General features: G+C 33.7%; 1 protein-coding gene across 1 annotated transcript in view; it reads right to left on the bottom strand.

The window, feature by feature from the left end:
• LOC127840471 (uncharacterized) overlaps nucleotides 1-17,499 on the bottom strand; it is a 137,689-nt gene extending 120,190 nt beyond the window's left edge. The window contains exon 1 of the mRNA XM_052368889.1: nucleotides 16,943-17,499. Within this exon, the coding sequence (XP_052224849.1) occupies nucleotides 16,943-17,280 (338 nt within the window). The 5' untranslated portion in view covers nucleotides 17,281-17,499. The remainder of the gene's footprint in view (nucleotides 1-16,942) is intronic.
• Between the last annotated feature and the right edge of the window lie 270 nt (nucleotides 17,500-17,769).

Below are 17,769 nucleotides of genomic sequence, written 5' to 3'. Positions count from 1 at the left end.
GTTAAAGTGTCAATAAAACATACATGGACAATAAATTAAACGCTTCTTGGGCTTAATATGGGGCTATATAGATTTGCACTTTTCCATCCATCTGCATGACTTTTTTGTCGTATATAACTCAATATGTATTCCTGCAACTTTACAAGTACAGTAACCAGGCATGTGAGCTAATGTGCCCCTCTATACATGTATGTTGTTTTCATCATAATTGTAGTAGTGTCTCCTATTTAGACAAAAATGACATTTTAAAATATGCGAAGAGTGTAAAATAAAAAGGGCTGTTTGTGAAACATGCATATGGGCTGTCAGTTGTAGTGGCAGCCATTGAGTGAATACGTTTTCTGTCACTGTGACCTTGACCTTTGACCTAGTGACCTAAAAATCAATAGGGTCATTGCGAGTCATGATCAATGTACCTATGAAGTTTCATGATCCTAGGCGTAAGCGTTCTTGAGTTAACATCCGGAAACCATTTTTCTAAGTTGAGTCACCGTGACCTTGACCTTTGACCTAGTGACCTGAAAATCAATAGGGGTCATCTGCAAGTCATGATCATGTGCCTATGAAGTTTCATGATAATAGGCATAAGTGTTCTTGAGTTATCATCCAGAAACCATTTTACTATTTCGGGTCAACATGACCTTGACCTTTGACCTAGTGACCTGAAAATCAATAGGGGTCATCTGCCAGTCATGGCCAATGTACCTATGAAGTTTCATGATACTAGGCATAAGCGTTCTTGATTTATCATCTGGAAACCATTTTACTATTTGGGTAACCGTGACCTCGACCTTTGACCTTGTGACCTCAAATCAAGTCATCTGCGAGTCAGGATCAATGTACCTATGAAGTTCCATGATCCTAGGCTAAGCGATCTTGAGTTATCATCCGGAAACCATCTGGTGGACGGACAGACGGACATATGGACAGACCGACATGTGCAAAACAATATACTCCCTCTTCTTCGAAGGGGGGCATAATAGTATTGCTACTAGAGACTAACACTTTACATAAATTTATCATTGTGTAATTTAACCCACATGCATAGTTTGGTATGTCTTTTTTCAACATACCCAGAGTTATGGCCCCTGTTTAGCAAAGAAATCACATTTAAAATTGTGTTGTTGTGAGTAACTCAAAGAAAACAGCTGAAAAGGGATTACTATTCTAAAGTATTACCCACCATGTGAAATTTGCACCTTGATATTTTTTAAGTTTTTTTTTTACATAAGAAGAGTTATGTGACAATCCCTTTAACCAAATGATATTTTTTCAATTGTGAGAATCGTTACTCAAATAGAGGATACTTCTACAGTAACATATTAATCATCAGGTTAACTTGTGCAACTCCATATATTTGTTCATAATTTTAAGACATTTGTGCAGTTGTGGGACAAATTGGATTGTAGAGGTCTCCATGTACTCAAAACAATGTTCTAGTTGTTTATACTGTTTTCAATTTTAATATTGTAAACCTTGACCACACTATCAATAATAACAAATGCAAGAAAAGAGGCATGACTTTTAGTTTATGTATTTCCCACACATTTTTAAATAAGCCATAGATGAAAGTCATTTATTGTTCACAACCACCTGTCTTAAGTGGATTAAAAGTCAATGAATGAAAGCATTTAATAAGGGCAGTACTGTAATATATATGAAGAATGTCCAATTGTCCTACATGTACAGTGTTTTATGATAATGAAAATCTTTTTAAATATTGTTATGATTGGTATAACAGATACGTAAACTGACTGCGACACCTTTATACATGTAACTTCATGTTATAAGCTTCTGTGACTTTTGACCTATTGACCGAAAAATGGATTTACCTCTTAATCTTCCTGCATGTAAACATAAAATATGTTGCATGGTTGTAGGACGAAGTAAGTATTCCCTAGACATCATGTGGAAACAATTTGTCTACAGACCAATATACAAACGGACCACAGGACAGATGCCAACCAAAATAACACGGCTTCTTAAAAGAGGGTCCTCTATTCATAAAGTCTCAGCATGAACAATCTAGCCTGTGATGAGTGGCTTATGACATGCAACCTCATGGTCTACTATATCCCAATATGTTGTGTTGTTATTTTAACTATTGTCATTACTTTGCTTTAGTTGTTGTCACATGATCTATGTGTGGAAAAGAAAAAGACGCCATTGTAAATTGTTTTAAAGAAGGATCTGAGAGATTGGTCTATTGTTTATTTATATGTGATATTGAAATACCATACAGTAGCAAGCCTAGTGGCAATGATGATATATGAATAATAATTTTGCAATTTACTTTATACTACACAACATAACAAAAATTATAACTTTTAAAAAATTTGTGGAAAATATATTTATTGTATTCGCATTATTTGCCAAAAAAAATGTTAAATGGCACCAAAGCAAGAGCCAATCGCTGTTCATAAGCTATTTTCACATTCAAAATGTAATTTCCTAATGTTAATGAAATCCAAGATACAAAACATGTTTATGATTATTTTACACACCATATTTTACAGTATTCAAGTGTACTTAATATTGAACACAGAGGACTGCACATTTTCAACAAATATACACTCATTTACTTTCTAAATTATTCAATAAAAACAAAGGTTTAAGTATTGTTGTGTGTTTTCTTCCTTAAAGTCACATAACATCCACCGCATGAAATGTTTGTAAAAAGTTTATGTATTTTTAAATCACATTATATGTGTTAGTAAATATAAAAAAACCCCTGTTACTCTGTTTATCATACCTCAACGCCCCGATTTTAAAGAAATAATGACAAATCGCTAAAAAGCTGCAGTTAAGCGGGAATGAAGATGACTTTTGTCATTTGACGTGTTAATAATGACGTCATGAGCACGGGCACACTTAATATTTGCAAAAAATGTCTTGTTTTTTTCTGTTTGTGTTGCACTTTATGTTTTAAAATATATGACATCTTGGTATCAAATTGTTTGTTTTGTTGAAAAATTATCTATTTTACTAAAATGATTACTTTATAGCTGATTCCGAGTAATATGGACCATCCTCCACACATGACTGATATAAGAACTTCTGTTGACCGTGATATAAATAGAGAATATATGACTGGTGCCTTTTTATATCACATGATAATCCAAAGTCACCAACCATATATTCTATTTATTATGCCACATTGAAGTAAATAAGACAATATTAACAAAACAAACAACAACAAACAACCGCCTTAATTTCATGATTTACTGTAGTAAATATGCAAATTAGTCAGCACCCTGATTACATCCACTAGCATTTATGCATATTTTACACATAAATAATAGTTCGCAAGTAAGCAACAAACATAAATTTAATGCTTATAATTTAACAAAATAAAAACAAGATGTATTTGTGAAAAACAATGTCCCCTATATGATGTTGACCTTGTAGGATGACCTTGACCTTGACCCTTCACCACTCAAAATGTGCAGCTCCATGAGATACACATGCATTTCAAATATAAATTGTTAGCTTCAATATTGCAGAAGTGACAATTACATGAGCAATTTTGACCCATATATTTGACCTTGAAGGATGAACTTGACCTTTCACCAATCCAAAATGTGCAGCTCCATGAGATACACATGCATGCCAAATATCAAGTTGCTATCTTCATATTGCAAAAGTACTCCTAAAATGAGCGATTTTGGCCCACATATATTTGACATATGACCTTGAAGAATGACCTTGACCTTGACCTTTCACCACTCAAATTGTGCAGCTCCATAAGATACACATGCATCCCAAATATCCAGTTGTTATCTTGAATATTGAAATACTGCAAAAAGTGTACATTAAATGAGCGATTTTGACCCATATATTTGACCTTTGACCTTGAAGGATGACCTTGACCTTTCACCACTCAAAATGTGCAGCTCCATGAGATACATATGCATGCCCAAATATCAAGTTCCTATCTTCAATATTGCAAAAGTTATTGCAAATGTTTAAAGTTGGCGCAAACCAACCAACCAATCCGACCAACCAACAGACCAACCAACAGACCAACAGACAGAGCAAAAACAATATGTCCCCCACTACTATGGTGGGGGACATAAAATTGAAGCGAGAAATTGATACTTAAAATTACAATTTCTGCACTAAAAACGAATATCAAATATATTGTTTATAATAACACATTCAACGTGTACATGTACTTCCAAGTACACACCAATCGCTATTTTCAAAGCGAATGTGTAGAGTGAAAATCTCAAACAATAACGACAATAACTAAATGGAACTGGACTTTAACGCACTGCGCTAATTGGAAGTGATAAGAGTGATTTATTTGTCAACTTGTCCATCTCCGTAGTATACGTTTAGTAGTGAGATGTTAACGGTTTCGCTGGGAAGTCAAAGTGGGTGGAGAACGCAACTGCTTGTGGATTTTGAACTTTCTAAGGAAGCTGCTTTTGTGCAATATTCAGCGATTTTGCAAGCTGTGTGTTTGGAGTTGGAGATATATTGCTGAGATTAATGATGTGTACGTTATTGTGACCAATGATATGCATGATATCAGTGGGAGAGCATCCTGAATCCCACATAGTCTGTGCAACCATATGTTTCCTGGTCGAGTGGTTGGTAAGTTTCATCGTTATACATACACATTACACATGCTTCATTATTTTTGCTATTTTTGACACCCATTTTCATTCTGATGAACCACAGTCAGTGCCAGTACAGGGCCCTCAATCTATCAAATCTGCCGCCGAATTTCTGCGGCAGTCCCCCCACCTGAAAAGTATACTTTTTTCCCCTTTTGGGGGGAAAAATTCCCCCTATAAAAAAAAAAAAAAAAAATTTTTTTTTTTTTTTTTTATTTTATTTTAATAGAAAGATGTGTCTCATGATTATTATATCTCAATTCTATTTCAATTGAATCTTTTCAAACATACTATATTATGAAAAATGCAATGAATATAGTGCAAACATGTACAAATGAAATAATGAGAGAGTAAGTAAAAAAATCCCCCAAAAAGGGAAACGCCGCAAAAATTCCCCCTCCTAAGGGCTGCGGACCCCCTTCCCCCAAAGTAGTGTGAGGGCCCTGCAGTAGTCCTACTGTTATTGGTCTGTGTGCTTGTTGAAAAAAGAATGGGTTGTTTAGCTCCGAAAAGCAATGGGGCTATTTTTTGGATAAAATTTCTGGCAGTGGGCTTTTCTCATCTTTGAGCAGCTATCTTTGCCCCCTCATTTTGTGAAAAAATTTGTCCCACACTGTTCCTATTGTGAAAAAATGAGTCGCGCACTGTTCACAGTTGTGAAAAATGGGTGGTGACCATTCAACATTGTGAAAACATGAGTCGCGCATGGTTTAAAAGTCATAAAATATCAGTCGCAAACTATTGAAAATTGTGAAAAAATGAGTCGCGCAATGTTGAGTATTGTGAAAAATGAGTCGCGCAATGTTGAAAATTGTGAAAAATTAGCCGCTCCATCTTGAAAGTTGTGAAAAAATAAGCTGCACACTGTTCAAAATTGTAAACAAATTAGTTGTTACTGTTCAAAATTGAGAAAAAATAAGTTGCACATTTTTCAAATTTGTAAAAATATGTGTCTCAAACTGTTCAAAATTGTGAAAAAAAAATTAGTTGCTATAAACTGTAAAAAATGTGAAAAAAATAGTCGCTTACTTTTTAAATATTGAACATTTGCATCACAAATTCATCAAATTTGTGCAAAAAAAAGCCATTTGCTAATGAAGAAAAAGCCCCTAGTCTATTATAAAAGGTTTTCAGTTTAAAGACATTCTTAATTATTTTTTATCTGCCATTTCATATGCCTATATTATCATTTTTTTATAATGATATTGTGTGCCTGTCTAAATTGTAATTTGTTCAAGTTGTGCTACATGTATAAAAATGTTATTTTAATAATCTCTATTTTGACATTTTGTCTCAATATTGGGTTTGTTAGATTTAATTATACAATATATTTTTTTACATTTTATTTGCAGAAAGTTGCAACCACATCTTTTGATGGTTCATGACCATTCTCCCAAGTTCTTGGCAAAACAGTTCAAGCCTTATCAGTTTAACCGGTCTCAGTCTGTCTCTGCCTCTCAAAGAATTTAAGATATACATTATATACCCCCCCCCCCCCCCCCCCCCCCCCCCCCCGCTGCATTCCGGCACAGCTTCAAATCAACCAGTGTAATTACTTTTTTTTGAAAGGTGAAACTTTTTTCAACAAATTTATTATTGAGTAAAGTGTTTTTATGTTTTTGTTTTATCTTTGAATGTTATAGATCTTAATTCAAATAAAAAGTCTAATAATATTTTATAATTTTTAGATTTAGATTTTCATTTTAAAAGTAGTTGTGCAATGAGTGCTTAATTATGTTTTTATAAAGGTTTCTTTATTTCATTTTCAGGTTAACTAGAGTACTAGACTACCAATGTACACAAACATTTTCTGTTTTGTTAAAGATGTGGAGACAGAACCAGTTTTATGTAAAATTATGATTTCAGACACTTTAAATTGAATAGTTCATGTATTATTAGATATCATATGGCAGGTGTTGACTTATAAGAAAGAATCTTTATTATTTAGAATTTTTCTTAAAAATTGAATAATTTTTCTCTGTTGACATTAATTTTTTGTGTATGATATTCACTTTTTTGCCTTGCTATTTTGAAAGAGTGACACAAAAAGAAACACATTTGCATCTTTAAAGTATAAGTTGTCCTGAATTCTTCTTTTGATCAAATCTGTCATGTTTATTTTTTTTATTAAAACCTATTAAGTTTATTTTTGTTAAGTTAAATGTTTCTTATTATGCTGTATTATTTTTGTTCTTTTTAAGTGAAGCAAGTGAGGCCCAAATTAATATTTGCTTATTTTTCCCATAGATGAATGCTCATTTCTTTCATGCTTTCCATGTTTTATAAACTTAAAGTTTTAATTATTACTTACTAGTTATGGATTTTCTGAAAACAATATGAATGGTTCAATTTGTTTACATTTTAACGACGTAAGCGATATTCCACACGCCTCTAAAAAAGTAGTTCTCAGTATGGGCGGGACTTAGCAAAAATTGAACGCTGCACAAAATAATGGTGAACTCAAATGTGGGCGGAGTTAAAAAATTATTTTTATGGGCAGAGCTTAAAGTGTTATTGGATGGGGTATCCGATAACACTTTAAAAGATCATGTCAGCGTCTCCAACGTAAATGCGCAGTAGTGGCAAAATACAAAAATATATCAGGCAACGTTATATCATGCAGGCAGATATCAATGCGGTGGTTACAATGATAAATAGAGAATAACAGGTTACTGTCCCATCATTTTGTAATATATCAAGCGAGGCTTAGAATAATATAACAGCGAGGCTTGCTGAGCCATTATTTTATTCGTGCCGAGCCTAATATATTACAAAACGATGGGACAGTAACCTGTTTTTCTGTTTATCATACCATATTTTCCTAAAAATCTGCAAAACAATCCATTTTTTATATCTAAAATGTACGGATCCCCGTTGATTCTGCTGATCCGGCTTTTACATGTTGACATACATGTAACAACGGCGTAGGAAAAGAGGTCATGAATAATCGTTTAGAGAAAAATAGATGTTTTTACTACGAATGGGAAGAGACTTTAGGGTTACGTGCACCCGCTTTAATTATAAACGTCTTGAATTGGAGATCAGGAATGGACTGCAGCGACAACATTTAATGTTTGATTAAGACACATTTTTCTTTAACACATTCAAATAACACTATTACATCCCCGTCATGCGAATATTGGTCTTATAGCATATTTGGCCAGCGTAGCTCAAGATTTCGTGATATCTCCTGAGTATCCTCTACAAAATGCATATCCTGAAAAGACTGCTGGACTGGAGCTACGCTGGCAGCATATCGCATAAGACCCATTTGAACATGACACTGTTATTTACAAATCTCTGCATCTTGTAAATGGAACATCAAGCCACAATACTTTCTAATAGAAATTGAAGTCACACTGTGTTATTTATAGCAAAATGGCAAATGTCAGTTGCCTATTCTGGATTACAGGAAAGATTTTCAAACAGACTGAGTGCGTACATGTACGTCAGGTTTGTGTGGCTAGACAATTCAATGATTTCAGATCTAGCATGCAAACTATATTATTTTGGTAATTGAAAGACAAATGCAAGACAAACAACATTTACCAATATATTTTAGGTTTTCAATAATTCATTTCCATAAAATTCATGGGATCTTTATTTGATATCTTAAAAGGCAATATTGTATTATCAAAATGAGGTATTTATTAATAGTACAGTCCATCTTCCCCTGACAACTTACTGACCAAGCATGGACCCTGAACGTATTGGAGACAAAATTTATCTGTAATGTCTAACTGTAACTGGGCCAAAACGAATATGAAAAGAGAAGTCAGCATTTCCCTACTCTGTGAGTGTTTCATCCGATACTACAGACGTGGTTATGTTGCCAATGCTCTGGGGGGTTCTGTTCAAATCAGCCAATGGAATGAATGGAGTGTATTCATTCGGGTTTGTTGGCGTTATGTAAAGGTCATTTAAGGTAAAAGCTGGGTTTTTCAAAGATGTTGAATGAATTTATGTTTTTATATTACCCACTACTGTTAAGGCTATGACATATATGCTCACTGGGTGTAAAGTAAATCATATGCACTAATGACAAGATCATGACCTTGACCTTTGACCTAGTGACCTGAAAAATTAATAGGGGTCATCTGCAAGTCATGCTTAATGTACCTATGAAGTTTCATGATCCTAGGCATAAGCGTTCTTGAGTTATCATCCGGAAACCATTTTACTATTTCGGGTCACCTTGACCTTTGACCTAGTGACCTCAAAATCAATAGGGGTCATTTGCGAGTCATGATCATTATGTACCTCTGAAGTTTCATGATTCTAGGCCTAAGCGTTCTTGAGTTATCATCCGGAAACCATCTGGTGGACGGACAATACGGACATACGGACCGACATGTGCAAAACAATATACCCCCTCTTCTTCGAACAATAACAATATGTAGGGCTCTTAAACCAGGAAATCACTTTTTCTAGGTAATCAAAGTAATCTAGGTAATCATTAGTAGTTTCTTGACAGCTTTATTTCTTATTGCAGCTGGATAGAGATTTATTTAATATTGGAAACAAAACACTAGACAAGAATTCTAGTACACATAAAGGTAGTCTTGTCTAAAAGGCTTGTAAGAATTGCTCATGCAGTGTGACTGGTCTGACAGTGATTGTAGAGCTCATAATTTGTGTTGAATGCACTTTGTTTTACAAGTTAAAACAATTGTAACAATCATACATCAAACATGAGCTCTACTTTGGACAGAGAACCCAGTGTATAATGTAAATCTATTCTATAATAACTCCAAGCTAAAAGACCTCCCATACCTGAGCATTTAATATATACTTAAATTTAGTTCTGTACTGTTTACTTAAATTTAGTTCTGTACTGTTTGAATTGAAACACACCTTCAAACTTCTTGTTTTTCTGATGCATGGTTATTAAGGACACAGGTTATAAATGCCATCACAGGAAATATTAAACTCCCATGAATAAGAAGTTCAGGAAATATCTTAATTAAACAGTATTTCTGTCAAAACAAATAACAAGTCCAGAAAAGACACAATTTCAAATTAATTTCATAAGTCATTTCTAAAAATTTGAAAGAAAGTGTAGTCGTAAAATTTCATTGTATTTGATTCTTTTCACAAAAAATTCAGGAAAAAATGTGTTTGTTAAAATACAATAAATCAAAATTGCAAACTTGACAATACTTAACTCTCATTAACATTGTGACATTATATAGTTCATTGATTTCTAAACACGTTTATGTGCCAAAGTATTTCAGAAATACCTGTGATCATTGAAGGCACACTTTGTGCAGCACAACTGACTGTGGTCATCACATAACATTTCAATTTTGTTGTCCTTGTGCGCTTGACACTTCAATAGAAATTCCTCCACCTGTTTCGAAACTGGCCATTCTTTCATGACATTCCTTCCATAAGCTGAATGTTTTTTAAACCACTTATCATGCAACTGAATACATTTCCCACAATAAAGTTTCAAACATGTTTTGCAGTAAAAATCTGCATGTGCTTGCTCTTTGCATGACAAACAAATATAATCCTTAACCTCATCAGAGCCTTTGGCATGAGAAGACGTAGACAAGTCCGCCATTTTGATAATTGACATTTTAAGCAAACAAAACGTTCAGCAAATTTCTTAATTTCACAGTATCTCTGTGAATACGAATAACTAGTTCAGAAAAGACATAATGTAAATCTTTGTATTAAATAGTCAAGCAATCACAAAATATGTACTGAACAAAAATCCAGATAAACCTAAAATGGTTAAGCCATCAAGTATTTTGAACTGAACAGAAAGCAAATAAACTGTCAAATGACAATCAATTGTAAGCAGTAAACAGTGTTACTATGTAAACTGTAATGGGACTATTGGGTCACGTGGGTATTGAATATATTACATTTCCAATTGTGGCAAAAAAGATACCAAATTGGAAATTAGATCATGTTTACCAGATAGATAGGCCAGACTAAATGCAGTGAGTTTGAATGCATATTAATAAATGGACAGAAATTTAACAATGTATAAGGCATCTAGTAAGTGAAGGCCAACATCACAAATATTGTTCAATATTTTCTAACATGAACACGTTCTCTGATTACATCACAAATATTGTTCAATATTATCTAACATTAACAGGTTCTCTAGATTTTGTGTGCAAACTAATATTATAATACCAGATCATGTGACCCCGCCCTTAAACTTTATATGTTTATTACTTTTCACCAAAGAAATCACTAAACCTTGTGACACTGACCTTTGACATGTTGACCTTAACATTAACAAGTGCATTCAGGTTTTCACTAATAACCAACATAACAATTTGCAAGATTGTACACCAATGCTTTCACCAGATATAAGCAGAACAAAAATAGTCTACATACCGACCTACAGATCAACCCATGATGGGCACGTGCACAGCATTAATATATAAACCAATTATTCGAAGGGAAACTTAAGCTGCATTGGTCATTTTCGGCTCGAGTACTACTAAAATTAACCCCGGATACTGACCTTAGTATACTAAAATGTACCCCGGGTACGAAAACTATACTGAAACGTAACCTAACGCTAAATTGGTCTTTGTCGGCTTTTTTTCAAATTAATTATATTCATATTTATGTCAATATTCTGTAAAATGACCTTAATATTATCGAAACTCCTGCTCAAAAAGCATTTTGACGACATTGGATTTTAGGCGGGAATGCATCTCGGGTACAGTCTCAATTGACCGGATACGTGTTAGTATATTTTCCGGTACGCAGGGTACATTTAAGTATTATTAAGAGTACCCAGGGTACATGTAAGTAGTACCCGAGCTGACAATGACAAATCAAGCGAAACTTAAATACATATATAGGAACTTTACAACATTTATTTTAAAAGTTTTGTAAGTTTTTAATTTAAATTAAAGTAATTCAAGAATGCCAATATCAAAACTACTATTTCACACAAATCTGACATGCAAAGTGCAAAAACAGTAATAAAAACAAGATGTGTTTGTGAAACACAATGTCCCCCTATATGATGTTTGACCTTGAAGGATGACCTTGACCTTGTGAAGGATGACCTTGACCTTGACCTTTCACCACTCAAAATGTGCAGCTCCATGAGATACACATGCATGCCAAATATCAAGTTGCTATCTTCAATATTGCAAAAGTATTCATAAAATAAGCGATTTGGGCCACATATATTTGACCTCTGACCTTGAAGGATGACCTTGACCTTGACCTTTTACCACTCAAAATGTGCAGCTCCATGAGATACACATGCATGCCAAATATCGGCAAAAGTATTCATAAAATGAGCGATTTTGGCCACATATATTTGACCTCTGACCTTGAAGGATGACCTTGAGCTTGACCTTTCACCACTCAAAATATGCAGCTTCATGAGATACACATGCATGCCAAATATGAAGTTGCTATCTTCAATATAGCAAAAGTTATTGCAAAATGTTAAAGTTGGCGCAAACAGACCAACGTACAGACCAACAGACCAACGTACAGACCAACAGACACGGCAAAAACAATATGTCCCCCACTACTATAGTGGGGGACATAAAAATATGTTTATAAGTTTCCAATGCTTATTGGAATGGGTTAAATAAACCATGCATTGGCTAATTTGCTTAAATATCATATTGAAAATTCTTCAGCTTAAAGGATACATAATACAAATTAATGGTTGTGGATATTTGAGCATGTCTATTTCACACAAAGAAATTTTCTTTAAGGAGTATCTCATTTGCTGAGCTATTTAAAATTTTATGCGGAATATTGATAAGTTTTAAAACATCATAGAAACTTGTTCAACCAAAGAACATTAATTTGTTTTCCATAATCCTGTTTAAATTGTTTAAGAACTAAAGGATTACAGTAGCTTAAAGGGGTATAACAACAATATTTTTCACTTACCATAAAAATTATTTAAGCGATACATATTCTCTCTTTTCAAGCAGTGATTTATAAAGGAACATCATTATATTTATTTATTTTTATAAACAAGAGGGCAAAGAATGGCATTGATCTCTCACCTTTGTAATGGGGCATGGCCAAATTTTACCCATGGGGCATGTGTTGAACAGTTTTTTATCGAGGACCAAAAAAAAAATCTGACATCACATACCACATTAAATGTGTGTGCGTTGTGTATGTTAAGTTGCTATGCTACAATATGCATGTACACTATGAAATATTTCAGTGTAAACAACTACAGACATCTTTTTAGGAATGCAAAAATTACAGAAATGATATTAATTTCAGACAGAATACTCACACACACACAAGAAGTCAGGCATAGACTTACAGTGTGACTAATATGTGCCCTACTTCAGGGGCCTAAACATGTCCCAGGGCTATATATAACAAGCGTATTTGCCTTATTACGCAATTCAAATAACCAAAAACATAATTAAATTCAAAATAAAGCGTACAAAAACGCAAATACAAATATAATTACGTTATTGCTGTTAAAAACCTTGCGTCACAAAACGCAATTCTTATGAACACCGGGCGTATTTTTTAGACTGCTTATTTTCCATACCAAATTGTACCAGATAGTTTATATGCCGTCCTATGAAGAAAAGAAGGAAGTATTTCTAGCGGTTAACAACCTTTGGGGTATTATTGTAATTATTCATAGACCCGTTTGATGTCTACTTTCATTTTCAAGGTATTCATTCAATTCAAAATAACCCGAAAACGGGTAGCATCGCTTTTAACAGCCATAACTTCATTCATTGTAAAGAGATTTTCATGAACTCGGTCTTATTCAACGCAAAAATGTATGAACTTTGATCAGATATTCAGAAATTGTTTGTTGTTATGTACAGGTACCTTTTTGAATTTCATTTGTATAAATAATATAGTAACCTTAGTACATCTTTATTATATTATATATGTCATTCGCTAAATTACCCAAATGAGTTAAAAAAACGGGGGCGAAAAACCCAATTAAGCTCAAAAGTAGGGGGTGAAAATTTGTGCTAAAACTCTATTCAATTTACAAAAACCCTATTGTTGTCAAAAACAGGGAGTGAATTACCCAATATACCCCAACAGTTATCTTTTGCCTTACATGTATGTCCAAACATGTGAACAAGTCCCTTTAATTGCTGATCGCAGTGCATTTTGAATTGAAATTTTCAAATATTGGTTTCATATTTTGAAACCATTACTAGTCAAAGGCTTTGAGTGACTTGTCAGGTATGGTATACAAGCAATTCAATGGATTGTAGAAAATTGCCTGACAGGATTTTACACTCACACAAAGAGATTTGCGGAGCAATTATATCTAATATATATATTACAATTTACAGGTATTCACTGGGTAGGGTCATTTCATTGTAGGAGCTATTGAAGCATGGGTACTGAATTATTTTCAAAGTCATAATTGGACCAAAAAACATTTTAAGGTATAGCATTTCCATTTTAATTATTCAAGTGCGTTATCAATTCAAATGATCAATTAAGCAAAGTCAATTTTGTGCCATAAGTATAGTCACTGAAGAGAAATATGTTAATAGATCTGTTATTCAGCTTTTAAACATTTCTTTAACATTCCAACAGACCTATAATAATGTTAAATAAATATACTCTATGGATCATTTCTGTATTGCAAAATTCTTTTTAAGCTATTGAGTTGGTCATAAGAGATAGATTATCGTTTGCAACTAAATTTCTTGATTTAATAATCATACTTCAAATATTTATATTTAAACAATTAACTGATACTAACATTAACGCTCGATTGGTCATTGTCGGCTCGGGTACTACTTATATGTACCCCGGGTACTCTTAAATATACTTACTTGTACCCCGGGTGCGGTAAATATGCTTAAACGTATCCGGTCGATATTAGACTGTACCCGAATTGTATTCCCGCCCAAAACGCGCTACCGATTACCTTAAAACAATATTGTTTATCTTAAAAAAATTCTCTTAAAAAATGCATCAACATGCTTTTTGAGTATGAGTTTCGATAATATAGAGGCAATTTAACAGAAAATTGACATAAATGTGAACATAATTAATTTTTTTTTTAAGCTGACAACGACCGATTTAGCCTTAAAATTCCCGGGTACCTTTTAGTATATTTACCGTACCCGGGGTACATGTAAGTACACTTAAGAGTACCCGGGGTACATGTAAGTAGTACCCAAGCCGACAATGACCAATCAAGCAACATTAAATGATTGTGTTAACAATTATTTATCCATGTAAAGTTTTTTTATGTATTGAAAGTTGTAAAGTCAATCTTGTGCAGCCTCTTTACTTTAATGTACACCAATCAAGGACATAAATAAGAAGTGCATTTGCTAAATTTATATCCCCACAAAAAAGATTGTTTATGGATGGGTGCTTATCTCTTGATATACAGTATACTCCTTAAACTAAGTAATTATGTGTACGGTAATTCTTTTCATGCAGAGCAATAATTGTCCTTATTGATTTCTACACACCCTTGAAGTTTCATTTTTAAATCTTGTATCATATCTGAAATATAGCCCTGCCCAGCCAATTGAATAAATCTGGATAACTCTTATCCAGCGGATAACTTTTGGTTATCTTATCATAAAATTGAAGATAACCAAAAGTTATCCTCTTGATAAGAGTTATCCAGATTTATACAATTGGCCACAGTCTGAAAAGTTACATGATACAAACACAGTCAATAACTCTTATTTAAGAAAGTGTAGGTTTATGATTCTTGTGCATAGCACTTCTAATTGATATTTACATACAGTGACACATGAAAGTTCATGTCAAAATAGTGTACCATATCTGAGATATAGTCCTGAAAAGGCACATCATACAAAATTTACAAAGGGCAATACATGTACATGTAACTCTTGTTTAAAAAGTGGATGGTTTTAGTTCTTTAGTACAAGGCATTTCTCTTTATTGATATCTATACACCCATGAAGTTTCATGTTGGAATCGTGTATGGTATGTGAGATATAGCCCTGAAATGATACATAAAAAGAGGGCCAAGATGTTTTTGTAAGATTTGACCAGGTGACCTATATTTTGACCTCTCATGACCAAACATCGCACTGTGCTTACAAAAATAAACAGGTTTTTTTTTCCACATTTTGGGAAGATAGCCCATGGCTTTGGAATTGGGAATTTTATCGGCATTTTCATGAAATTGGGAAAATAAATTCATTAGCCTTTTTTTCCACATGAAAAGTCCACTGATTAGGGAACAACTCTTTATAATCATTAAAATTAAAAGAACAAAATCATATAATACTTTGTTAGATGTAATTGAAATTGAGATAAAATACGCATTAGAATTCTTTCTAAAAAAAATATTTTTAATTTTTTTTTGGAAATTAGAAATTTTTGCCACATTTTGGGAAAAAAGTATACTTTTTGGGATTGGGAACATAGCCGAATTTTGGCTATAAAATCGGGCCAAAAAAAACCCTGATAAATATTATGACCAAGATTAATACAATCTGAATCAAAATTGTGACCTCTAGAGTGTTAAAAAGGATTTTGTATAATATCATGAAAATTTTCACAATCTTGCACAAAATAGGCCTTATATAATAAATTTTTAAATTTTGTAACCCCCAGGGGCAGGGTCAAATTTGACCCCCGGGGCATAATTTGAACAAACTTGGTAGAGGACTATATAAGATGTCACTACATACTAAATTTGGTAGCCCTAGGCCCAATGGTTATGGACAAGAAGATTTATAAAGTTTGCACAAAATGGGCCTTATATAAGCAAATTTTCAATTTTTTGACCCCCCGGGGCAGGGTCAAATTTGACCCCAGGAGCATAATTTGAACAAATTTGAAAGAGGCTCACCACATGAATATTCCTGAGAAATTTCAGCAGTAGTTTAGGAGAAGAAGATTTTTTAAGAAAAAGTTAACGCACGGACGCATCGACGCACGGACGCACACACAACGGACACAGGACCATGACATAAGCCCCGCTGGCCTTTGGTCAGTGGAGCTAATAACAGATTGGTGGGTTTGAAAATAAACATGTACTTTGTCATAAAGTCTCTTGTTTAGAATGTTATGTCATGACAAATATGGGTTGAAAACGTCTAAATTTCTGTATATTATATGGGCTGTGCTGTGTGAAAAGGAGGTTCGGTGCATAAAGTGTCGTCCCAAATTAGCCTGTGCAGTCCGCATAAGCTAATCAGGGACGACACTTTCTGCTTCTATATTTTTCGTTTCAAGAAAGTATCTTCTTAGCAAAAATCCAGTTTAGGCGAAAAGTGTTGCTCATGTAATAAATCCCCTTTTCACAGAGCATGGCCCATATGTTTTTCTTTTTCTTGTACTAACAAAACCACTGAAGGCTATTTACGTACCTGTGATAATTGAATACACACTGAGGGCAGCACAGCTGACTGTGGGTGGTGCAGAACTTGTCAACTTTATTGTCTTTGTGTTCATAACAAGTTAGTAGAAAATCCACCACTTTTTTGGAAACTGGCCACTTATCTATATCTACTCTTCCAAATGCTGTATGTTTAGCCAATGCTTTACCATGGGGATCAATACAGTTTCCACAATAAAATCGTTCACACTGTTTACAATAGAAATCAGCACTTGTCTCAGCATTATTCTGGTCTTCACAGGCATTACAAATATAGTCCTTCACTTCATTAGAACTCTGATCAACTAAAGACTTAGCACTTGCTGCCATTTTGTACCTTTTGAATAATTTCAACAAAGTCACTTTTTGACACTTAAAATTCAGAAAAAATATGCATCAATAAAGAAACATATTATAAAGACACACACTTTTATATATTTTGTACAATAACACAACATTTAAAACGTCTAACTTGACTCAGAAAATCATATCTTAAACAAAATATTTGCCAAACAATGATCCTAAAAGCTCTTTGCCGCAGGTTTTGTAATTGTAGTAAACCTTGTCACTATGTAAACCGTCATGCATGTGAGAACAACTACAGGATCAGGTTACTTTTAACCTCGAATAGAAAGAATGTATGAATAAAGGTGCCTTGAATGGAAAGCAAACTTAAACTGACAGTCAGTATAGAAGTATTAAATACATTTAGTTAAGAAGAATAGTACAAATAAATGCCTGGTTCAACAAGAATAGTATGCCGAATTATAATTTTATTCCAGCTGGGCAATGTTTTGATGTTTAAACTTGAATTAAATC

Source organism: Dreissena polymorpha, chromosome 8 (assembly GCF_020536995.1).
Source record: "Dreissena polymorpha isolate Duluth1 chromosome 8, UMN_Dpol_1.0, whole genome shotgun sequence".
Taxonomy (NCBI): Eukaryota; Metazoa; Mollusca; class Bivalvia; order Myida; family Dreissenidae; genus Dreissena; species Dreissena polymorpha.
This window is presented reverse-complemented; position numbering and strand designations above follow the sequence as displayed.